Source organism: Tachypleus tridentatus, chromosome 2 (assembly GCF_004210375.1).
Source record: "Tachypleus tridentatus isolate NWPU-2018 chromosome 2, ASM421037v1, whole genome shotgun sequence".
NCBI classification, from domain to species: Eukaryota; Metazoa; Arthropoda; class Merostomata; order Xiphosura; family Limulidae; genus Tachypleus; species Tachypleus tridentatus.
This window is the reverse complement of record NC_134826.1, coordinates 33,017,527-33,044,508: the sequence shown is the minus strand read 5'-3', so window position 1 is coordinate 33,044,508 and position 26,982 is coordinate 33,017,527. Positions and strand designations below refer to the sequence as shown.

At 33.1% G+C, this 26,982-nt stretch overlaps 1 protein-coding gene across 4 annotated transcripts in view; it reads left to right on the top strand.

Moving 5' to 3' along the window:
* LOC143240518 (monocarboxylate transporter 13-like) overlaps positions 1-25,956 on the top strand; it is a 37,853-nt gene extending 11,897 nt beyond the window's left edge. Inside the window, exons 4-7 of one of the 4 annotated variants that reach the window (XM_076483088.1) lie at positions 11,890-12,070; positions 12,514-12,671; positions 14,731-14,851; positions 24,291-25,956. In XM_076483088.1, coding sequence (XP_076339203.1) covers positions 11,890-11,912 — 23 coding nt within the window. In that variant the 3' untranslated portion in view covers positions 11,913-12,070; positions 12,514-12,671; positions 14,731-14,851; positions 24,291-25,956. The remainder of the gene's footprint in view (positions 1-11,889; positions 12,071-12,513; positions 12,672-14,730; positions 14,852-24,290) is intronic. The other 3 variants (XM_076483072.1, XM_076483078.1, XM_076483062.1) reach the window with 3 other exon arrangements.
* The last annotated feature ends 1,026 nt before the right edge of the window (positions 25,957-26,982 follow it).

Here is a 26,982-nt window from a genome sequence, read left to right as displayed (position 1 = left end):
GTATTGATTACTACCTGGTAAACATTGGAGGTGATTTATTGAACTAGATCTTTTAAATTTCTGATTAATGAACTGTGTTGGTGGAATGTCCCCTAGACATCAGAAACATTGCTGGTTGACTTGCTGACCTTCATCTCCTATGAAGTAAGTCTGGACAAACTTGGGCTCCTCATCAGGCATTAGCTAAATGGATCAAATTTGGTAATAGACTTGGCCTTGAACATTGAAAGTGTTTAGAAATCCTAACTTTATTATCTCTTGTGATGCACCAAAACAAGTCACTTGAAAGCAAGAATTGTAATTTCTGATGTTGGCCAGAAAATGATTTGACTCATGGGTTAGACCACATATCAAGGATTTCAGAAGCTAAGGAGGGTTCTTCACAAGATTAAGCTTGACTTTCCCATCATTACAACACATTCCCTTGGATTTTCCTTTCTGCTTTTTTGCTCTAGATTCTTGACAAGTAATTGTACAGAGTCTATTAACACCCTGGACTGGTAATATATATCAAGATGGTAACTTAAAGCAGCTATATTGCAGTCAGGGATAATTTCTTCTTGTTTTTGGAACAGTAGCATGATGGTCTTGCCTTGGGCATTCCCTTCTTTGCCATGCTGCTTCATTAATTCTGGTTGCTGCAGTGGACCTTTATTTTCTGAATCATCAAGATCAATAGTGTTCAGGTGTTTTTCAGCCATTGCTGCTTCTGGTTTGTTGAGATGTGTGCTGTTTGAATGTGTCGTCAGTCCTTTCAGCTGCAGTAGATTCCTTGTCTCTTTGTTGTTGACATTACAGCTGCTCAAATGTTTAGCTTGCTTGCCACAGTGCCACTCTCTTTGTGGATGTCTTGGGTTTGGAAAGGCTGGGTTTTGGTATTTTGGGGATGATCTCTAGGGTAAAAAATGGAAAACGTCTGGAGTGTAAAGGAAGATTTATATGTATATATATTGTTTTGAAATGAAAATGTTTCATTTGCTTGAGGATTAAGAACGTAGGTCTGAACATGCACAGACTTGCACTTTGGGATTTGGTTGTATTATGATCACAACTGGCCTGGTGTAAAACCATCTGCTGTCAAATTTGAAATAGACCAGTGAAAGCATTAAAAGTTCTGTGCATGCACAGTTATGTCTTTAGGGATTTCCCTATGGTACATCTTCACTCTAGGGGAGAGAGCTTTCATGCTACAACGTTTGAGTTTTCTAGATCAAAAGATTAAGAAGAAAGTTCTGTGCATGCACAGATTCGCATTTAAGGTCCCCAAATAAAATAGCCTGTGTTCATCAGAATGTCAAATTTGATCTATGTGTGAATTTTGATGGCAATTAGTCCAGTGGGTTGAGCATGATTGGCATTTCACACACACACAGACAGACCAATACACAGAAAATTTTAAGTTATATGATATAGTATCAATTGTACTAGAACACTTTATCATATGCCACATTCTTACCACTTGCTATGTCTTTTGGGCTAAACATTACCAATTAGAGACCATCAGCCCACTCTAGCTAACATTTGTATTGTAACGATAAATATATAGCATATACTCTGTTTACCCTGTGGAGACCCCAGTGGCACAGCGGCATGTTTGCAGACTTACAACATTAAAAGCCGGGTTTCGATAACTGTTGTGTAGCTTTGTGCTTAATTACAAGCAACCAACTATTTTCTGGAGGACTGTTTTCCTACGCCACTACTATAGAACTAATGATTTGTATTTTATTGCTTTTTATAACTCTGTTAAAGTAAAAGATACAAGTTATGTTGCAAACATATTTCAGATATACTCATTAACTGATTTGTGTTTATCAGTCTAAAAATTTACCATGGGTCATTTGTTGTTTTCAAGTTAAATTATTGACTTTTATGTACTTGACTACATGAATCTGCAGTTACTGCAAATTTCCTGAACACACTAAAAACAATTTAAAAAAAACAACACAGTTGTAAATTCAAGTAAGTTGGTATAAGCCTTCAGTTACATCATTTATTAATAACAAATTGGTGTTTTACATAATTTTTTTTTTAAAATAACGATTTGAAGGAAACTTAAGAATTAATACATTCTTTTTAATATGTATTAAAATATGGATTATTAAACAGCATTATGTATTAAAATACACCTTACATTTTTTGACATAATACTGTATTTCCTATTGGTTTTAATATGTAACTTTTTTCTATTTTTGTTTATTTTTTTCTTGTAATATGCATATAATGCTTATGTATTTTTCTGCCACTCTTTGCTGTTAGACACAAAATTACATAATGGGATATCAATTTTGTGCATATCATGGACACAAAATTACATAATGGGATATCAATTTTGTGCGTATCATGGACACAAAATTACATAATGGGATATCAATTTTGTGCATATCATGGACACAAAATTACATAATGGGATATCAATTTTGTGCATATCATGGACACAAAATTACATAATGGGATATCAATTTTGTGCATATCATGGACACCAAAGTCTGAATTGTAGCTTTATATGCAGACATATCACTAAGCAACTGGGAGATCCTTTAACTTGTGGTAGCTTCTGGCAAAACTTGTTAATTTTCCAACAAGTATGAGATGGATGAATTTTCAAGTAACAACATATTCAGTAAATAAGGAGAGTGAGTTTTCCTAGTGTGTCTAAAATAATGTGAACAGAAATAGTGGGTAAATATAAAAATAATGTTATAAAATACAAAAAAGAATATTCACTTTATGTAGATGCACAGAAAGAAACAGTTGCTTTAAGTGTGCTTTCCCTTGTTTCCATTTCCCTGGAAATTTCTAAAACAGCTTACCTTTCAACCTAGGACTATTCTATTCATTACTACTGTCTGGATGTTATTTAAAGGGCACACCTATGTTAAATAGGAAAGGAATGGGATTAAGGCTAACCGTCTCACCCTATTTCATCCTTGGTAGCTGATCCTTTAATGTGACAGGTGATCATTATTTGGCTGGTAATATACTTTGATTGAGCCATGGGCTTTGGCCAGGACCCTCATTTTACATTTGCCAACTCAACTAGTAAGAAATGTTCTTCAAACTACAGTAGAGGCAGTGCCTTCTTAGCCACAGCTAGTTCTACTACCAGTTGTAAAAGACTACAGGTTTTATCTATCATGCATATTTATAATAGGAATTGTTCTTGGGGATGGGTATCTGCTAGAGTGTGAGCTGATGGTTGGTCACTCAGGATGGTGTTACAGGAAATTCTACCCTTGAATGCTACTATGAGATGGTGATGGTTTGACCACTTTCAGAGCAAAGGCTTCTTACTTCATTTTGGCAGTAGTCTTGGTTGAAGCATCTTTGTTCACATGGAATGTCTTTGCCATTGTTGTCAGTAGTGTTACAATATTTCCTGATCCATTCTTCCATGGCTGGGGCTGTCAGAGTTCTCACCACGATGGTAATTGTTTGAACCAATTTGAGTTTAAACATATGCCTTCTTCTTGCCTTCTCTTCCTTTTGGAATCCCTCGGGAAAGGCTCTTAATGTCAAAACATCTTTCATTGGTGTTTCAGTGGTTGGGTTGCAAGTCTGAAGGATTCATTAGATTCCTGCTTGATCAATACCTATAGGTTATAGCTGCACTTTTCCTTGTTTCCATTTTCCTAGAAATGTCTAAAACATTTGTTGTTCTCTACATCATTGTCTGGATATTACTTAAAGAGCACTTAGGTTCAGTAGAAAAGGAATGGCATTGAGACTAATAACTGGTTCATGTATACCTGGGTTGACTTATGTTAGTAGGCACCAACCTATTTTTTTGACCATTAGAATCCACTAACATTTATTATTTAATGCTAGGTAGATGTAGATTTTAAAATTTCACCACAATAGTTTTACTTTATGGCTCATTTAATACATTTGCATATCTCTAAGTGTATCTTGTACTGAAGCATTAGGAAAATATTTAAAAAGTTACGTAGCTGGTAAATATTTCAGTCTTCATGATTAAAAATATCCAGTAATGACCAAGTAAAATTTTGGGCACATTAAGTGCATATTTAGTATAAAATCCAAGCTACTGTCTGTGAATTTACTTTAATACTGATAATATCACTAACTTGTGAATATTTCAGTTTGTTCCACTCAAAATATCTTGTACTACTTGGGATGAAAAATCCTCATATTTAGTGCAAGCCTCTTCATGACCACCATGACCGTGATCAACAATTCAATGTAAAAATTGACACTTTCTCTCTCACTAGTATTAATAAAAATAACAAATGTACTTTTTTTTAAATAGTATCTTACAGGTCAGTAACCACAATTAACTTCATATCAAAGTGGTTTAGCATTCATATCCAATCCTTTATTTCAGTTCATATGCTGCTTAATAGTTTAGTTATTTGAGCAGTTGATGTGTTCATGTAATTCAACACTTGTGAATGATTCATGGCATGCTCATTGCATTCATGTAACACCACACATATATTTTTATTTATACATGTTTGTTGCTGCATACATATATCACCATTACAACTTGCCATATACACTGGTAATTTAAAACAGACTACCAAAAGCTACTACATAACCTTCTCAGGATACACTGTGAAAGTACCAGGCACTTTGGATAGACATAGTGTAGTAATACATTGCCATTCATAAACCATTAAAATCAACAAATGTTTCTTTTCAGGCATCACAATATTTAAATAATCAATAGAGTTAAGATAAACTAAGGCTTCTCAGCTAAAATGGTAGTAAGTCAGGATTAACATTCATGCTGTGTACTTTGAATATATCAATATATCCTCAGTTGAAACAGTGCAAATGAAGAAGTATGAGCTGTTCATGGGAAGATACAGTGAGGATCATGAGGCAGGCACTACAAAACTTTCACCTTTCTACTGGATTCACAAGTTGTTCTTGATTCATCTTCTGGTACCAGTCATTCCAATTTCATTATAATCAAGTGGCAATCATAGAGTTTAGTTGTTAATTTCTACAATGAACATCACTTAATAGGTTGAAAGCAAGATTTGCCACTTTTTTTAGTTATTGGCTTTTCAACTGTATGACTATTCTGTCTGTATCAATTTGGCTTAATACCAGCCATATCAGTCAGAAGGCTGTCATCATATTGACTGACTGTCAGAGCTGTCTTTTGGCACAAGATTTAGTGTTTCCTCACCTAGTTCATCTTAATTGCCAGATAAGAACTCTATGTAAGTTTCCTCTTCCTTGTCAAAGTGTGATAAGACTGTTTTTGTCCTCCTCTAATTCCTGGCCAAGTCATTTCATGAGAAGTTCTTCAGTAGCATGCATGTATTTGACTTATGTTATTGTATAGTGCATATTTTATGTGTTTTTGGCTGTTGTATCTTTTACATTAATGAGCCAATTTGATGAAGAAGATAAAACCTTGTCCATCCATAGCTGAGGAGTGTCTATGCTACTGGCATATACTAAAATTATACCCATTCTCTACACTTCATACTGATACATTTGTTCATTCATTGTTTTGTCATAGCATCTCTTCTATCATATTGTAACTTTTTATAGAAGTTGACATGCAATATTATAAATGTCAGCTCATAAAGACCTTAACAATGCCACATATTCTTGTGGACATTGTGGAATATCTAAAGAATATGTAGGAAAAGGACTCTACATCAACTCTAAAGGAAACAAGAATTTCTTCCTGAATATGAGCATGTTAAGCAAACAACCTCTTAAGTTCTGCTCAGTTGAATTATATGCAGTTGTGATGTATAGTAAGTGTGTTTAGTTAAGATTAACTAATTTAGCAAATTATTAGACTAGAAATGATAAGATGAAATGTGCATTTTTGTTACACCAAAAACTATACAGAATTGAGATAACAGTTGGCCATTAAAATTAACTTTCTGATTTATGTGTAGCTCTTCAGGTGCTTCAAATTGTATTACCCAATGTTAAACAATACATCAGCAACTGACTTTCCTGGCATACTGACTGAAGTAGTTTATGGCAATGAATACATACAGATGTCCTTGTTTGATTGCCTGAGGTGAAACCAGCAATACCTAGAACTATTGTTTTTAGAGAGAGAACCTATAATTATCTGCTGGAGATTGCCTTGTTTAGTCCAGCCTTTTCTCTGGTTGTACATTCTATATGGTGTTGATATCAGTGCTGAAAGCCTTGACTTAAAAGAGGCTAGAAGAATTGCTGTTGAAGTTAATGCCTGAGTCTCCTTCTAGTCTTTGTATTATGCAAAGTCTGGAGAATCCTATGCCACAAAGCTCTTGGGATCATTAGCTGGAAAAAAAGCTGAGAACCACAACTTGGTTATTGATAGCAATGGTAGAGTACACCTTCCTTGATTCCTACATGGTATCAGAAAAACTTACTTCAAAGTCCAGCAGCAAGTTGCAGTATGGTGGCTCTGGCTTGGACATTGTTAGTTTATTGTGGAAATGAAGGAACATGCTTTACATATTTAGTGTAGTGATACATGTTACCTCTGAGATTTGATGCAGTATGTTTTCTCTAGAATTTTAGTTAAAATTGCTAACTTGTGAGGGCCCTGGCCCAGACTACATTTATGATGCAGTGTATTTAAACGTACTTTAGCATAAAACATGTTTACAAAAAAGTTTGCAAATTTTGTAATACAATGCCAAAAATACTAGCTGATCATCAGCATATAACTTGTAGATATCTGTTCAGTTGTATGACATGCCATTATGACATAAAGTAAGTGTTCAGCTTAATCAGTTTGATCTAGATTAATAAACTTAGTAAACATGTGCTTGAAAGTCTGTATCATCCTTTCCACTAACCATCATAATGAAGGTGCTAAGGTGAAGTATGAATCTTTATCATGTCCAGTTTCGCACATAACTTATAAAACAGTTGGCTCTTATTTAACCCCCTTATCCATCTGGTTCTCTTCAAATGCTTCAGATCAGTACTTCACCAGCTCATCAGCCACAAACTTTGTAGACATAACCACCAATTAATAACTTGTGGCCTATGTTTTCAAGCATTCATGATCAAGAATATATATATGTAACCTCTTTGCACCACTGGAAGTGAATTACTGATATATAAGGCTGTTCTTTTTAAGAACAACAAATCATTGTTGGAGTTAACAATTGTTTTCTTTGAGTGGTACACACTGCAGTGTTCACACCAGTGCTAAATATCAAATGCTGCAAAAAATAACTGCCTATGAATGTTAGTACAAATTTTTGAAACATCTTAGTGCCCTCCAGTCTTTGCATTATGCAAATTCTGGAAAGTCGTAAAAATCTCATGCATCTAAGCTCTGGGAAATACTAACTGTAAAATTGGCTGACAACTACTTTTTAATGGTTGATAACAATGGTACAGTACTTTTTTTTGTATTCACAGCTGGTTGTTTTAGTACCATAGGTTATGTATGTCTATGCTACATTTCGTAATTCAACCTAAGGAATGGCAGGAATTTGCAGCAGACCTCTCTGCTTTACCTATGAAGTCCATTAGTTTGTTTAGTCTGGAACGAGCAGATATATCATGAGGAATAACTTATGAGCAGTCTCGTAGAACACTTCAGCTCTAGTTTATTAATTGTAAAGAACAATGTGCACTTTGTTGTCAAAGAAATTGTGAAAATGAGGTCAACATGGCCTTAGAGTGCAAATTTTAGTATAAATCTAAGTGATCAAAGTATACTTGAACAGGCACCGCTCTCCACAGAATGTGATTCTGGCCAAAATATGGGGGCAGGTCCATGAAAGATAATATATATATATAACAAAAGAAAAAGAAACTTACCCAGATACAAGGGAATGATACTCTTAGAAATGGAGTCAACAAAAAGAAGCTTTGGTAGCAATGAAGCAATCAAAGCATGTATGGAACAGATTGAGAGACCTTGAGAGAAAGTATCAGGACTGGAGAGGTGATCTGCAGTGAGGACCAAAGCATGTGACACAGGATACTCGAGGAGGCATATGCCAAGTGTGTGGGTTCAAAAAAGAAGTCCACTGTCTACCACAAAGAGAACAAGAATGAATGCCCCCTTGGCAAATGAAATACACCTCCACTACTGAATAGTCAGAACAAAAATGATCAGTCGTATCCAGACAAAAAGAAGACAGTGAATTAAAGCATTTGGACTACCAGAAGTGCTAGAGCATTAACAAGGTAAGGCTTTCAATCCCCAGACTGTTGCCCTGAAACCTCCTGTCAATTAAACCCACACCCCTAATTTTAAAGAAGAGCATAAGGTAAAAGAAACAAATTCAAATGAGGGGAAGGAAGTGGTAAACCCAATGATGTGGGAAAATATGTTAAGAAGGAAAGTTAAGAATCCAAATAAAGCCTGACATGGATCAGTGTTTACTGAAAATATTGCAAATGTGCCAGACCAAAAAGGAAAAGTGCTTCTATAGAAGCCACACACCCCCAAAATATTAGAACTTTGCTAGCAGTGGGATAGTTAACCATAATGGTGTGGATAATAGAAAGCTCCAAGGAAAGAATTTGAGGAGAAGAATGGATGGACCCAATATAGATAGGTGTGCAAAAACAGACTCCAGAAATAGACGATAGGTATTAGGAAAATGTTATGCAACTGGTAATTTGAACCACCTGAATTGCTTGAGTAAGAAGTAGATGAGTATATTATGGTCACCCCATTTGGTAGGAGCTAACCTAAGCCAAGCATCCAAGTAATGGTGTTAGCAAGAAGTTTCAAAATGCATAAGCCAGATAAATCACAAATGATAGGACAAAAGATATGGAACTGAAACAAGCCCAAAGGGAGAAAGGCACAAAACTGGTATCAAATTATGCATTACAAAAGAAACAACTAAGAAAGCATCCTGATAAATAAAAATTTAGAATGATTACCATGACCATTCTCAGTCCTGCAGAAATTGCCCACTTGATTTTGATGAAGAAATGCATAATTTATAAATAAACAGGAAAGAACCAATAAATGGTTGAGATGGGGCAAATTTGACCCCAAAGGGTCCACATAACCTAAAATATATGTAAGAAGCATAAATTATAAAGAACTACAAGATTTAAATGGCCAATAAAATGAAAACTTAAGTAAGAGTGCAGTGACATAAAACATGTATTAGATGCTGTGTAATGAAGAAAATGAGATATCTCACCTTATTATCAATTTACCCATAAGATGAACTACAGGTAAACTAGAAGTAACAGACACTTGTTAAGCCTAATCAAACTGTTTAAGATCAAGTGTACCACTAAGCTCTAATGTAAAAACACAGTAACCTACCAATAAATATGTACAATATCTGGAGAAGTTTGTGCAGATACCAGCTCCAGGGTTCCACACAAACAAAAGTAATGCAAAATGTAAATGATAAATAATAAAACTAAAATGGATGTAATATTATAGTTAATAATGTATTGACGAGAGCAAATGTATGAGATATGATGAACTGAAGAAAAACAATGTAGTTAACCTAATTTTTGCTATACCATTAAGATGGATTACAGATAATTTTAACATAAGAAATACTCATGCTAAATATTAACTAATACTATAGGACAAAGGACATAAATAAGTTTTTATTTTAAACTGAACTTGAATATGAGTATTGACCAATCTAACTAATGTTATTGAATCCATACAACTACATATAATAATAATATTAACAGCAAAAATAGTCAAATTTTTTTTTGGTATAAAATCTTATCATGCCAAAGTTGGCAGACCATATTTCAAAATGCATGGACTCTCAAACTTGAGTCAAGACACAACAAAGTAAAGCCAGTAATTCCCCTATTGAGGACTATTACCTGAAGCCTGTGTAGATGTGATGATAAAAGATATAACCTCTGAAGTGGTAATGTAGAATTCAAAATGAATAACCAAACATAACTGTGTTGTCAGAAGAAAATAAAAGAAAAATTTTGTAATGAAGTATCAAGTTTTATAACAAGATAGAAATATAAAATGATTTTACTTCATAATAAGTTACAAATATCACTGCTGTATAATAAATAGTAAAGTTATTGAGAAAAATTAGACCATGATACAAAAAGACAACAACAACAAAAAATTCAAATAGAGCACAAACTAAAATCTTAACATGAGCACTGCCAAGTGATATGTCAGAATTAAGTAGGATGTCACATGAATTGTATAGATGTGTGACACTTCTAATAGTGGATGTTTGTCCCATGGTAATTTGCACAAAAGAATCTGCATGCAATTGAGGGATTTGTGGATGAAAGACTTATGGCATGCAAAAACATTTTTTATAAATAGAGGGCAGTGCTGAATGAAAATAGATATATATATATATGATAGGAGTAAGGTACCTTGTTTGAAAAATAAAGTTGTAAATCTATAGTGTATTTGTGTACCACAATCTCAGCACTTCCTGCATGCATAGTTAAGTTTTATATACTGCTAGCAGTTCTACTGTAATAATCACTTTTCATTTCTCTCAAATTTTTAAAAATTATGAATCTTTTGGTATCTTATACACTTTTTCAAACACAGTATAAATAGGTGGTGTGTGTGTGTGTGTGTTTCTGTTTATACTCAGTGAGTCCTGAGTAGACAATGCCATATTTTAAAGGAGTGTTTAGATATTACTAATAGTGTAGCTTAAATAATTTTATCTTTGAAAAGGATATTTAAAAAAATACTTTTACTGTGAAATTGTAATCAATGCAGTATTTTCTAACATCTACAATACAGATTACCACAACAAATCAAATGTGTAGGATTAGGATGTCATTATGTGATGCAATATACATGGAAAATAAAGTTTCTGATGAGAATTTGGTGACAATTACATTTATAGTATTATGGAAGAAAAGGTGCTTGATGTTATGATTGAAAAGTTTCTTAAGACATCCAACCAGTGTGTTGTTGCTTTTGGTTGGATAAAAAGGATTTTATGTTTTATCTACAGAAATATTTAGTATAAGCCTAAAGAGGTTATATTTGATTGTATAGGTCATTAAGCCATATATTATTATAAGTTTATGGTTCTGTACCTTAAGAAGGATATTAAATTGTAGGAAAGAGTTCAGAAGACAAGTAAATATTCCTGAAATAGATTTCTATTCAAAACTAACCAGTTGGAAGGCATTTGATTTAGGTGATTAAAGTTGCTAAGGAAATAGATGGTGTTTATATGTAGTGATAAGAATAGTAGGACAAAGGGACACAAATATTAGCTTTGGCAGCACAGGAGTGATCTTCAGCCAAGACTTTTTTAATTTTTTAAGAGCATAGTTTGCTTTTAGAATAGTTTGCCTTCAGATATTGTTGATACAGTATTTTTAAGGGAGATTGAGGGTAGGTTCTTATAAAATTTGAATGGTAAGAACTGGCTTTGAATTTTTTAAGAAGATGCAACAGCTGTGAAGAACCAATAAGTCCATCATTGTCCTGAAATTCTTTTACATTATAAACTGACCAAGAATTTAGTATTTAGTTAAAGGTTTATAAGTGTGTTGTCAGTGGATGGTAAAGATTAAGTTCATGAATGTGAGGAACATTTATTTCTCTTTCTCTTTAGTTTTTGGGAAAATGACAACTGAATGTTGTGTGGCCAGGATCTAAACTGAAAAAAAAACTAGTTTTCAATACATTTCATTTAAATTTCTTTAATAGCTAAAAGGAAGAAATAATTTCAAATTTGGTTTAATTTTCTTGTGGAACTAATGATTTAAAGAAAATTAAGTATCTATAGGCCTTCCATTTCAACCTACTTTTAGGTATGGTAAGTGAATAATCCTTTTATTTTCATTCTACTCTTAGGTATGGTAGGTCGATAATGCTTTCTTTTTTCACAGACTCAAGAAGGAAGGAAAGTGACAAACTGAAGCTGATGACGTTCATACTTCCATGCACTTTTTTATTTAGGTTTTACAGAGTTTTGTTTGATTTTCCAGGAATGATTGGATGGTGGTGGTAGAAACCTAACACTATCTTCTAAAGAGTGAGCTTTGCCTTGGGATCAAAAAGAATTAGGATTTCTCTGAACAAGAGTTCTGATGTTTTCCACAAAAGGATCGAAGTGATAATTCTTATAGAAATCAAGAACATTACCAGGCTGTTCAGTTGGTGGTTGTGGTGAGATGCAGTACTTTTATGATGCTGATCTCATTGAAGTCTACTTTAATATAAAAATATTAAAAGTTCATATTTGAGAGTAAGTGTGACAAAAACCTTTGTGCTGTGTTATGCCCATTTTATATCATTTGGTAGAGAGGAAAGTACAGCTGGTTAGTATTATATTAAATATAAACTGTTTAATTAATAAGTACTTATTTATGACATTGTAACTCTTCAGATTTTTTCACTGCTTTAGCACATAACAAAATAAGGAAGTAGCTCAAAGCTGTGAATGTTTTCTTTTGAAAAACATTCTTCAAAGGTAAATGTTTTATGTAATTCAACTGATATGGTTATGGATATTAAAATAACTACCAGTTATTACATGTGTTATTTTTGTTATTTTTATACAAAAGTCATTTTAAAATTAATGCAATTTTTTTTCCATACTTTCTCATTAGGATGGTTGATGGATACTACTGGTAACTGTACAGCATTGATTTGGTTTTGTTCTCTCTCTAATCTTGGAGCTGCATTCCTAATGATTGTTGTTTATCTTCTTATAAAGAATGAAAAAAAATGTAATCAGTTGATACTTGAAACGAAAGTATAAGAATTAGTAAGTGGTTTTACATTAATATATTTATTACTTAATGAAAACCTTGTTAATCATTCAAATACTACTGTGTTTCTCCGAAAATAAGACAGGGCTTATATTAATTTTCACTCCAAAATATGACACTAGGGCTTATTTTCGGGGGATATCTTATTTTGATATATTAAAAAAATGAAGTTACAAAGTAAAACTATTAAACTAACCATTTAAAATAAACTATTATTAAACTATTAAACTAACTGATTAATACTTAAACAAACTAATTAACTAACTATTAAACTAATTAATAAATTAATTTTTTTTTATTTCTTTCCTCTTCCTGCCACTCTTAACTAGGGCTTATTTTAAAGGTGGGGCTTATATTAAAACTATCCCCAAAAATCACACTAGGTCTTATTTTATGGGTAGGTCTTATTATCAGAGAAACATGGTATTAATTGTTAGGTATTTTTCTGTACTTTCTAATAGAATGACCTAAAAATAATATAGTGGGTTGAAGAGAAACCATCAAATTCAAATTGGACAAGTTATTTAAAAAAAATCCTTTAGCCCTCTTAAATTTTCCCAAAGAGAAAAATATTAATCGTTGTTAGTACATCCGTCCCTTTAATACGGGGATTTCAGTACTACACAGTTATTCAACCATAAGCACTATTATATACAACACTATTCAATTGTTGTTATACTTAAAAGCATATGTGATCATTTATGTCCAATTAGTAGCTAATTATTAAACAGTTTTCTTTCTACATTTTTGGTTGCCATTTGTAGAGAAACCTGTTTCTGTGTTAGTTGTGGTTAGAATTTATGTTTGGTCTCTTTAATGGAAAGTTTAGTGTTTTATCCCCTTGAATGATTAGGAAATCAAATTATGATTTTATATAAACTTTCAAAGAGATGAAAGTTATTGATGATATGGAGGTTAGTGAGGTTTGTAAAATTAAATAAAATATAGCAGGAGGTTGTTATGGCACCAAAGGAAATTATGAAAGTCTTTTTGCTCAATACATTAAGTATAGCTTGAACTGTTTTTGTGCTTGTATTAACTATAAAGCAAAAGGTTAAAGATAATTTAATGATGAGGAAAGTGATATAGCTGACAAATGAGAAAACTTGACTCTGGTGTTTTTAATATACTTTTCAAGAGAAGATGAAGCTCTTAGTGATCAAATTGTTTAGACCTAGAATAATATCAGATTATATTTTTGGTTTAAGAAAAAAAATTACAATAATTTATATAAAAAAATGTGAAGCTACAGAGCCTTATGAGTTTTAATTTTAACTGTAAAATTTACCACAGAGATTGGTGAGGATCTTAATTAATTTCAAGCAGTACTAAACAGTGCTAAGATGGCTAGTAGTAGTGGATTTAATAATAATGAGTAGGTTCTATTAAGTAACACATTTCAGTCCTTAACATGTGCAGATGATGAATTTCAGTTGGGAAGGATAACAAAGGGAGAAATGGAAAATATAAGACAGTTATAGTCGTATTAGATTCTTTAGTATGGCACTTACTTGAATAGGATAATCTGTGACATAAAGAGGAAGAAACTAATTATATTATGCCATCCAAGGGCAGGGGTGGAGGATGTAGTTGAAAAACAAAAGAACATACTCTGTAGCACACACTGTTGTTAAAGAAGTAGAGAAGAGTAGGTCACAGGATCATATTATTAAATATAAGGCATTAATAAAAGCATTCAAACAATAACAACTTAATTCTGCCAGGGATACTGCTAAGAGTTAACTGTAAGGATGATGTTGAAAATAGTTTGCTACTGCTGAATGCTAGGCTTAGGTTAATGTGTAAAGAAGAATAGGTTGGCTGATTGGATTTGTGGAATCTGTTCAACAGGAAAAGAGAACTTATTAGATCTAATCTAAACTAGTTAGTAGACATTTAGTTAGATCTATGAAGAGCCCCTAAGGGGCTTGGGAAACAACCAGGATTGGTCAGAAATGGTTGTTTCTCTTCACCCTACAAATAGAATTAAGTTTAATATCTAAAGAGTAAGAGATTTAAAAAAGATAAGTAGTTTGAAGTGAATTACGATTTTAGCTCTTGAAATGGTATTGCTCCAAGATATCAGGAAAAGCTAAGACCGTGGAGTCACATTTGAAGAGAGAGAAAAGAAGAAGAGATTGTCTTGGCTGATGATTGGCTCAATAACAGAGTTGAGGTATGAGCACATACACTTGTTGATAAATTTTATGATGACATCAGTCACATAGAGCTGTCATTGTATTGTCAATTAGATGAAATGGAGATGCAATTTTATTTTGATTTGGAATAGAATAGAAATACTCAAATGAGAACATGATCCTTTTCAGGACTTTATCTATAGCTCCTATGCCTAAGATGTTGAATTAGATGGTGAAGGGAGGAACTAGAGTGCCTGGAGAAAATCCACTTTTACTGGACAGACCCCATTTAATCTACCTGTTAAGTGCTAAGATAGCTATAAATGAGGGGTATATTATTGTAATATCAATGATAGAAAATATGGATATTTCTCATTAATAGGTGGTGATTAAATGGTGTATAATTGTGTAGGTTTGTTTAACTGATTGAGTGAATTAACGGAAAATGGATATTTTTGCCAGGTGGTGGGGGTAGTAAAAATATTAAGAAGTTCTTCAGTTTGAAAATTTTGTTTGGTTGCTCTACTGTAATATTAAATGGATAACTTAAGTGATCTATTATTTAATCTGCTTAAATATTCGTGAGGTACATAAGTTGAAAAACTGAAACCTGCAAGCCTTTTATGTGATTCTCTCTTGAGGTGATTGAATTTCCTCTGATAATTATCTATACATATGTAACAGTGTTTTTTTTATTCAAACAGTGGTAACATGTAGGTTTTATAAATGTTTAGCATTGCATCTTTTGCTAATTTTAAATTTCTAAACTTCTTTGTTGGGCAAATTGGTTGCTAGCATGCCAAATAATGTTGTCAAAATGATTATTCTAGTTGAGACTTTTAGTAAGTGTTAACCCTAACAATATGATTGATTTGGTAAAGGTTATTGGTATTTTATTGAAGTTAAGACTGTTTAGTTGTGTTTTTGTTGTTATGGCTTGAGATGTGGTCAGATTAAGTGTAACACACCATTTCTTACTCCACATGGATACTGTTTGGAGATTTTTGAACATTATCTATTGCCATCTATAGGTTACTGGATGTGCTCCATAAGGTGATAACATTTGTATATAATTCATAATGGAAAGTCATTTACACACAGGTTGTAAAGCAATGGGCTAAGAGGAGATCCCTGAGGTACAACACTGAACAAGAAGGGTTGAGATGTAACATTATTAATTCTGACTTTAGCTGTTGCATCAATAAGATAGTTGGATATCTAACTTACTACAATTGTAGGAACAAGATTAGATATTAGTTCATAATTATATTGGAGTCCATTTTGCCACACAGAATTGAAGGCTTTTTGGAAGTCAAGGAATGCTGAGTTGGTTGTTTGTTTCCTGCTAAGCCTCCATTAAATTGTTTCATTAAGTTGAACTAAGTGATCAGTAGTTTGTCTATATTTCTTACCAGAGTTCTGGATATTGTTATCAAGATATTGGTTTACTCTGTTGATAATTAGTTTTTGTAAGAGCTATAATTGTTCAGATTGGATAAATTAATTTTTTCTTGGGTATTGCTTGGAAATTACAAGCATGATGTGAAAATGTTGAGGTTATTATAAATAGATCAAATACATCCTGTGTGTCATTTGGATGATATAGATCATTTCATTGGTATTGATTGTTATCAGATTGTTATTTTCAATGAATTAATATAGTAATCTGCCATTAGGATTAGTTTTTCTGCAATTGAAGTCAGAGTGTTGGAGTTACGATCTCCAACTATTATTAAGTTTGGATATTGGTTGTATATATTTTGAAGAAAATTGATATTCATTTAGATAGAAGGGGGTTGCACATAGCTAGGGCTGTTGATGGTGGAGTTTTTAACTGGTTTGATCTGAAAAATTATACCTGTATTGTTAGTAAGGGTTATTATCTGTACTGTAAGGGCAACTTTAAACTAGGATTAGACAGTTGAGAAGGATAAAATGATGAAGAAACAATAATATATAGAGAGGGATATAGCGTGCAGACAAGATACAAAGGTAGTTGTAATGGTAGAATAAAGTGTTATTAATGTAATGCTAAAAGTACAAGAAATAAAGGAAATTATTGTAGAGAACTTTTCATATTTTTATATAATAGTGATAAATGTAAATGTAGACAATTATTATGATGACAAGAGTTTCTTTTGAATACAAGGTTATAGGTTGTTTAATCGGAATAGGAAACTAAGAAATGGGAGAGGAGTGACTTCATGTGTAAAATGTAAATTAAAGTTTGTTCACGTTGAGGATATCAAAACATTAACACCAATGAGATTGAATCTATTTTATTTTTCCATTATTGGTTACCAGGAGAGAAGGCTTTTAGATGAAATTTGTTACAGCTTTTCAGATGAAACTGATGAAATTATTGAGAAACTCTACACTGAAATAAAGAACTCAATTGTTAATAAGGTTATTTTAGATGTATTGTTGACTTCTAATAAAGAAATGATTGATCAGGTAAAGGTTGCAGAATGTCTGGGTGCAACTGACCATTACTTAAGTATATTTGATATGTTACTGTACAGGAATTATTAATTTTGGTTTAAATTTCAAAACAGCAAATTTTAAAGAAATGAGACTTGAAGCATCTGCTGTGTACTGGGTAACTGAATTAGCTGGAAATACTGATTAAATGTGATGTGAAAACATTTTGATAATAAATGCTTAGATATTCAAGGTAGACATTTTCCTTATAGACAAAAAATAGGGACTGCAAACAAAAAACAAGTTCCACGAACTGTTTGAAGGATAAAGAAATAAATTAGGAAAAGTATTATAAAAGTATAAAATTTAAACTGACTGTAGTGATGGGAGATTTAAAGGATTATACAAGACAAAGAAAGTTGGTTGAATGAGAAATCCGAAAAAGCATGTAAAAAAAAAAAAGATTGTAAATATAAAAATTAACATCAAGAATATCTTCAAATGCATTAAGAGTAAGTAAAATATTAAGATGGGAGTGGATTCCTTGAAGAATGATCCATAAATGGTAATATATGATATTTAAGAGATTTCTGGGTTATTAAATTCTACTTTTTCATAATTTTTCATTAATGAAGATTTAAGTAATAGTTTTCATCCATAACAAATGTTAAGCACAAACAAGATTAAATGAGATGATCTCATTAATTCTGAACTTTTTAAGAAAAATTTGTATAGTTTGAAGGATAATAAAGCTCCTCAGCCAGATAATATCTATCTAAGAGTTTAAAAAGAGGTTAAGAATTGGATATATGAACCACATACTATCATTTTCTTCTAAATCATTAACTAGTGGACAAGTGTTACTCCTCTTTCAACCCTTAAATGGCAGCCATCATCAATTGGTGATGCTATCTACAACATTCCTGCTGTTTAAAGTTTAAAGGGAGGTGATACAAATTCTCCCAAAATAATTCAGGTCTGATAGTCTTACATCGATAGTGAGAGAAGTTTTTAAAAGTGCAATGAAAGATGTTTTGGAAAGTCATATAACAAAGTTTGAAACCTTGTTGGATAGTCAGCATGGTGTTACTAGAAGAAAATCTTGTCTTAATAATCTTTTGACATTCTTTAAAGAAGTTAATGCTCATGTAGATGAGAATGCATGTGCATATTTAATTATTAGGAAGCATTTGCTTTTCAAATGTTAACCTAAAGATGACCTAGAAAGGTTAAAACATTGTTCTCTCCTTATCAATAAAAGTATTAATACCCATATCAGCCATTCTGAGATACATTTTTATTTCAATGGTATCTTGTAATCAAGAAATGGGCCAAAAGCTCTTTTGTTGTACTATAATGCTGTGTTATCCTTAAAATGTCAGTAAGCATTGTAAAAGTTTCATAGGGTTGATAATTTCAAATAAGGTGCTCTTTTTATTTTTTGTAACAGAGTAATCAGAACAAAAAATTGAAAAATACTTGCAAAATAGGTTTACTATTTTTTTGTAAACAAAGGGTTGAATCTTTCTGCCAGAAATCAAAAAGAATATCTTTCTTAAAGTTAGAAGTTAAGAAGTAATTTACGATTATTTATTAATTTCGTTTTAACAATATTTTTAATGGATTCTTACACAGTACCTCATCCACTCCCCCCTGTAGGAATCAAGTGATTCTAATATGTTGCTCTTGTAAATCATCAATAGGAGAATAGTATACTCATGTGACTCCTTCTATGCATTTCTATCAAACTATCACTTCTTGTTTGGAAGTACTTGTTTTCAGACATGTTTCTTTTTTTCACCTGTTTTCAGTTTGAGATACAGTTTCTCCATGAAGTGGTTATACTTTATAAAGTATTTATTCTTATAGTTGTCTTTTCTGTACATTTATATTTTTGTTGACTCTTGAAGCATAAATTCCGAAGTCAGTACCATCACTTCAGGTGTTTCAAGTTCGACAGGCATTTTATCTCAAGCCTCAGTTGCAGATAACCCTACAGAAGGTTTATCAACTTTTCTTCAAGTGAAATTGAATGTTACATGGGTCAACCTTTATTTTCAAACTTTTCCACACTTCTGTTTAGGCTGACAAGGGCTTTGATATCCTGTTTCCACCTCCTGATTTTGTTATGCTTTCCCATACCTTTTCTGAGTATTCAGTTTGGCCTTCCACCGATTTCTGGACTTTATTTCTCAGGTATGTGATTTTAATCCCTTTTTCCTGTTTCTTATGACCCATTTTCTTCCTTACTAGATGCACATTCTTCTCAACCCTATTTGTTTTTTTATTCTCTCCTGACATTCAGGTCCATATTGAACAATTATTAAACAACAGCATTAGCATGCCCATCCTCCACAGGCTTTGGATCAATCTTCTCTCACTTATCATCACGAAGACAGTTCTTATCTTGACCAGCAACTGTTGGGTTCTTTTTGGGAGTCAAGGCCCTGAATCTTCTATCAGTTTAACCTGTGTTTAATTTTCCCTCTTATGTCTTACCCTCACAACTCTTTTGTGATATCTTTCCACTATTCTTCTCCTATTTAAGCCTCTTAACAGAGATTCTGATGGATTTTCTGAGGACATCTTACCCCTCCTTACCTCCACATTTACTCATTTGTTTTCACCTTTGGCATTACATACATGGTTTCTCTGTTGTTGGGGCCTTCTGGGTCGTGATCCTATCTTGTTGAGGAACCATTACCAACACCATGTTTCCAGGATATGTACATGGTCCAGTTTTTATAATGTTATGTCTTTCATACAATCCTGAAGTCTAACGAATCTCGGGTGGCATTCACCCAATAACAGTCTACCCTTTCCCATTTTGTAGCCCATTTTTCTTGGAGCTAAGTGTGTCACCCATTATGGTTTCCCATACTTCTTAACCCATGCTTGTCCTCCCTTTTCAAGGTGCCACAGCTCGTCATTTTCCTCAATGACACACTCGATATCACCAACAGTACCAGTGGGATTTGTTCTAGTAGGAGCTTGACTTGCAGCATTCTTCTGTCAGTGGTTACCTTTATTCAAGGATGTTTGGATTCTTTGCATTTTGTCAGAAAGATTTGAGATCCCATTCCTTGCCACATCTCCTTGGTCTCTTGTACCTGTTTCCTTCCCTCCATCTTGGGATCTCATTGTTTGTCAGCATCTTTCAGAAACAGCTCAGGAGCTTCCTGTTCAACAGGCCATCAAACCTATTCCCCACCAAGTTTTTATTATTGTACTGCTTTCATAAGAGAAACTGAAGTCTGGAGGCCTGTCATCAATTTGTTCTTCCTCAGTCGCTTTGTTCACCTTCACCATGGAGTCCTATCTCACCCTCTGGTGGACATTTTTTCCAGGTTTATGGATGAATAAGATGGACATTATCAATGCTTACCTACCTGTTCCTGTCTCAGCACAGTCTTGTCCATCATGTGGTGATGTATCAATTTTTGCACCCTACCCTTCAGGCTTGGTTTGAACTTATGCTTTCTGTTGGGTGGTCAGGAATTTTGCTCTTCATTATCATGCCTTTGGGCTTTTTCTATTATTATATAGACTACTGACTTCTTCTGATGCATTTTGAACTGGAGTTAATCAGTCATATGCCTAAGCTTCTTCAAGTGGCTGGTTGTGTGGGTTGGTTAATCAAATTGGAGAAGCACTACCTGCATCCTTATCAATATCTTGTTGAGTTGGGTGTCTTTTTCAACACTCATCTAAGCCAAGCCCAATATTCTGCTCTCTGACTTTGTTCCATGGTATTGTTTGTTGCATCCTGCATGCTACCTCTCTCTCTGCATGAGAAGTATTATAACTTTTGGAGATGTGGTCTTTCCTGACACCACTGCTCCACCTATCATGAACATATGCATTCCCTACAGTGCACTCTGCATAATCAGTGGAACCTTGTTCAGGATTCCTTGGTTGCTTCTATTATGCTTCCTCCTACTTTAGTGGATGATCTGCTGTGGTGGTTGGACAAGACTTGCTTCCTCATTCTTGTCCAGATTTACATCTGTTTACAGACTCATCTTTTCACTGCTGGGGTGCATATGTTCAGGAAGCTTTGAGTTGTTGGTCTATCAGTGAGCATTCCCTACGTATGAGTATCCTTGAGCTTCTAGCCATCCATTGGGCTTTGGTTCACTTTGTACTTCTAACAGTTCTGACAATTTAATAGTGGTGGTATATATCAGCCACCAAAGTGGTGCTCAATGGATATCATTTCGAATCACCTCTGTTGTATCCATTCATTTAATCATGTTTATGTTCTTGGTGCTTTCAATCTCATGACAGATAATTCTTCCTGCCCCAACAAGATTTATCTAACAGAGTGGTCCCTCAATCCTTTCATTTTCCAATGACTTTGCAGACAGTGGGGTTTCCTTATATCATACATTTGCTACAACCCTGAATCACAAATTACCCCTCTTTTGGCCCCTGGTACATCATCCTCATTCTTTGACTATTGACACATTCAGTCAAAATTGGCCCCACAAATTCCTATATATTTATCCTCCTATCCAGTTACTTCATCAGGTGATTTCCCTAATCCATACCACTGTGCACCAGGTCTTTTTGATAGCTTCTTATTGGTCGGCTCCTTTTATCCAGTCTTTGGCAAAAAATATTGTGTTTCTCCCATTGCATATCTTTCTATTTGGCTCAGTCCATATGTTCTTCCTCCATAGAGTAATATCAACAAAAGTGGAAAATCTTTCACATGTCCCATGCTCAGGGATTTCCAGCTGCTTGACCTACTGTGGCTGGTATGTCCAAGTTTATGACATGGTTTTTCAGTTGGGGGCCTTTTGTCTCCTCAGTTTTATGTTATTGAACAGCCTTGTCTAATATATTTCATCTCTCCTGTTACTATAGAATCTTTGCTTCACCTGTCCCTACCATGTTAATCCATTCATTTTGGATTCTTCATCCTCTCTGAGAACCTACTCTTCCAGACTGGGATGTTAATGTGGCCCTCAGTTCCCTTACTTTATCTAAGTTCAAACCTCTTTCCTCATGTTCTGTGTTTTACATTTCTCTTAAAGTGTATTTCCTTCTCCTCTTGGCCTGTGGTCATCAACAGTTTGACTTATTCACTATCAACATTACATGCACACTTTACCACCATAGCTGTGTTCTCGTTTATCTGGATCATCCCCTCCTCCCAAAACCCTTGGTGCCATATGAGGATAGCTCCTTTTTGTTTCCTCTATCTTTCATCTCTATCCTCATCCCAGTCTGTATAGACTTCTATGTTTGGTGCATGCCTTTTGTGGCTATATTTCACTCATAGCTTTCTTCCATGGTTTTCTTTCCAGACTCATTATTCCATGGCAGTCTTCTTCATCCAGAGATCTATCCCTTTCTTCCCTTAATAATTGTGTTTGTTGTTTGATCCACTTGATTTATTTCTCATTGATCCCTTCCCACAAGAACTTGTTCATAGTAACAATTAAATTGGATACCTTACCTTTCCCCTCACTTGCTATGTTCATTAACCATTGGAGAAAATCCTGTAATTAGGCATGTGGACCATACCTAACACATTTATCTCCTATTATTTACATTGTATCAAGGTTTCAACTTCCTTGGGTTTTTGACTTTCACCTGTTCATTTCAGATTAGTTCTTTTTCCCACTTGTGTTAAGGTTTTGGTGAAAGTGTATTGACTTTTGCAAAGTAATTTATCTACAGATGACCTGTTTCTAGTGCTAAACTAGTTAATATGCATGTAACACATATACGTGACTGTTTAAGTTTAATATAAAAGTATTATTTAGTTTATATAGTGCAAATGTTTAAGTAAATTATTTTTTAGAACTGCTATTTATGACAAATTTGTTTATATAACTATTTATGAATCATTTGTTGTGTAGTTCAGTTGTTGTGAATTGACATCATGTTACTCAAACATTCTGAATTTTTGTCATTGCTTTAAGTGAATATTGCTACATCATAAGGTCTTGTAGTTTGTAGAATGTTTTAGGCTTCAGTTGCACAGTATATATATATATAGACAACAAAGTCAGTGCACATTAAGTTAAGCAAAGTTCGACTGTTTGTCAATTTAGCTGTATTGTACAATTTCAGAAGTGACTTTCACAGCTTGTATTGTAATAACAGAGATATAGAAGAATAATTTGTTTTGTCAAAGAGTGTTCTAAAGCAATTGAACCTGCCTGTGCAGACTCTTGATGAAAACATACAATTATTTATAGCTCTGGGTACAATCCTGATAACCAATAGTTTCTTGTTTTTATCTACATTCATTTGACTTGTTTTGAATTTATTATTTTAAAACAAGTGGACTGTGTGCTGTGTTTTTATTGCTGACATTCACTGTCAACAAGTCACAGACACAGTACTGAATCACAGCCCTATAAAACCTGGCAATATACTGTGACAATATCCAAAAGTTAGATTTACCCTAGACAAGGCTGAAAGATATGATGTTTGCATAAAATGTAGATGTGAATTTAATTAAACTGATCAGAATTTGAAATTATCCAAATTAGAATCTGATCAAACCAGAATAAGAAAAGTGTTAAGTGGAAGAAATAGTAATGTATTTTGTTCTAACTGTAACCACTTTCATTGTCTTGGATTGTTCAGTAGTTGATCAGACCCAAATCAACAAAAGTCATGAGAAGTAATTGAAAAGCTTTTACTTTTGTTTCTACTTAGGTGCTAAGAGTATTCTTGATAGAATGAAAATATTGAAAACCATCCTTACAATGCAAATCAAAATGGAATGATCTTAAGCAAATGTAGCTTTATTTTAGAAAGAATGTTCATCAATATCAAAATATTTTGGGAGTTTCACTGTATTTTTGAAGCAAGAAATCACACCTTAAATTTATGAATGTAAACATGGAAACTATTTTAACAGATTTGTTTCTTAATTGTTTAATGTTGCTACAAAAACGTGGTAATTTCTGTATGGTAGATTAAAGGATATAAGGTTAAGTATATATTTGAATGCACATATAGTTGTGTGATTGTCTGTCATTTGTTAATTGTATTTTTTTATCATTTTGAATCTGTTTTTTGTTCTTCATACAGAACTAGATCCACATGTATGTATCCAAACTGTTTCCAGTGCTTATTGAAGAGAGAACAAGCCATCAACCTCTTCAGTCATCGTAGAATAGACAAGACTTCAGTTCTGTCTTCATTTTATGCTAAATGCAGAATTTTTATCGTTTACTTCTTAAAGAAATATATTCCGTTACTAATGTCCCATCCCAATTAATGATGGAACTGCCAATTGTGGTTAAACTATGGACTTGAACATGGTAGAAATTTACAAAGATTTCTTTCTTGTAGCTGTTAACTTTACTATTACAAAAACAAAAAAATGGTGTTTTGCTACAGTCTTATTAATACTAAATTAAAAGAAGTGATTGAAAAATAATGTTTTAACTATTTTGATTATAATTGTGCAGGGCTGCTAGTGGGACAGCAATAAACTTACAAAGCTAAATTTTGGGGTTCAGTTCCTTGCAGTGGACACAGAGAGCCCAATGTGGCTTTGTTCTAAAAAACCAAACAAACAAATACTTGTTCTGTTTTTGTGTAAAATGAAAAGAATGGTTAATTTTAGTTATGGAACTCTAATAAAATCAGAAGTATTTGTTTTATATGCACCAGGTTATAAGCTGTCATTTGAAACCAGGATTGCTAATTTTCCAGCATAATCCCTTTAAGTTACTGGCATTTGTAATTCAGTAAAACAAAAGTAATACAGCAAGCTTAGGTCGAATACTATTATAATGCATTTGGTGGTTTAAGCATTTATTTATCGTATTTCTGTTGCTCTCAATACTTGACAGAAAGTATAAGTAATTAAAAACCAAGAAAAATCAGTTGTTGTTTTTTTAAATAGCACAGCATTTTATTACCAGGTGCATATACATATATATAGTTAGATAGGTGTATAGATACCATGTCTCATTGTCTTGTTTTTATTGTTGTTTTTTGCTTTAAATTGTGTATTCCAGACATTTTTCTTGAATAATTTTTATATTACTGTATTTCCTTAAGTAAAATGTTTCCCAACTTCTGAAGAAGTAGTAAAAAAGGAACTGACATTATTAAATTTGCTTTAAGATTAGTTAACTATAAATGCCTCCACTATTTGTAAAATAGATGGGTCATCTGTGTATTATATACTTGATAAGCTATTAAATATGTAAAACTTTACAAAAAAGAAACAACCTTCAAACAATATACACAGCCTTTATGAATATCAAAGGTCCTGAGTATTGCAGGCCTTTATTGGTCTTTAACTAATTAATATTTTATGTTTCAGAGACATTCAATTAATTGCTTAAAAAAAGCAATTGAAGCTGTCAAATTAACAGTTTTCTGGAACAAATGGATTATGTCAAAACTGCATAGATAAATTTGAAAATTTACACATAAGCTACAGGTTGTAGAAAAACAAAATACCTTTGTATATATCATGGTATTGTAAGATGTATCAAAATATTAATAAATAATGTATCATAAAAACTACCACACATTAAAAAAACATAATTTAAAACATGGACACATATTTTTCTTTTAATTAGTTAAACTAACAAAATTTCTCGTTACAATCATTAGATTCTTCTCGCCGTACAATATATTGATGTGATAAATGTGTGGAAGTTTGAAGTTTAGTTCATTTTGTTTTTAAATACGTAAATAAATACAGTTGCAAATAACATTTTGTTCTTGTACTTAACCCTTGAACTATTTGTCTTGTTTTTTTAAAAAACTATCATTCTTCACATTTTACAAGAAATCAAACTTACAGTTGCCTTCTTACTGTGGTCTACCTTGAGTGTTCCCAGTGGCTCAGCAGTAAGTTGCAAACTTACAATTCTATGAACAAAGCTTAAACTACACTATAGTGCAAGTGGTTTTCAATGGGCAAGATTGAAGTTGTGACTAACTAGCCACAATTCAGTGAACATGAGACAATGAGAGCAATAGGAATTGTGGTTCTTTTACATTGTCACACAAAGTTAATCAATATTGAACAACTGTTATCGCAACTGATAGTGACTTAGAAATTTCTATCATATTATTCAGTATATATTTAATAAAATGTTGTACTTGATAGTTGATTGTTTAAAGATTTTTAATTAGAAGAATAATCTATTGATTGGATTAGTCTAAACACCCCTCCCATATGCCTGGCATAGCCAGGTGATTAGGGTGCTCAACTTGCAATCTGCAGGTTCAGATCCCTGTCCCACCAAATATGCTCATCCTTTTAGGTGAGGAGGTATTATAATGTGACAGTCAGTTTTAATGTTTGTTGGTAAAAGAGTAGCCCAAGAGTTGGTGGTGGATGGTGATGACTTGCTGCCTTCCCTCTAATATTACATTGCTAAATTAGGGATGGCCAGTGCAGATAATCCTCATGTAGCTTGGTGCAAAATTCAAAATAAACAAAGAAACATTCTCCCTCTCAGCACCAGTTTTTCAATTTAAGTACTGACTGTAAGACTATGGAGCATTGCTGATACAATGTAGCAAATATATAAAAGTTTATATTTATATTGCCTTTTTATTCATGGTTAATTTTAAACTATTTCTTTATTGCTGAGACCTTCTTCAAAGTAACAGTTGAGATGTGTTTGTATGAAAACCACTACATGTTACAGCAGTTGGAAACTCCAGAACCTTATGGTTGTGAGTGACAAACGTATGTATTAGGTGTACCAGTTCAAAATTATAATATTGAAAAACGAATAACAAAATA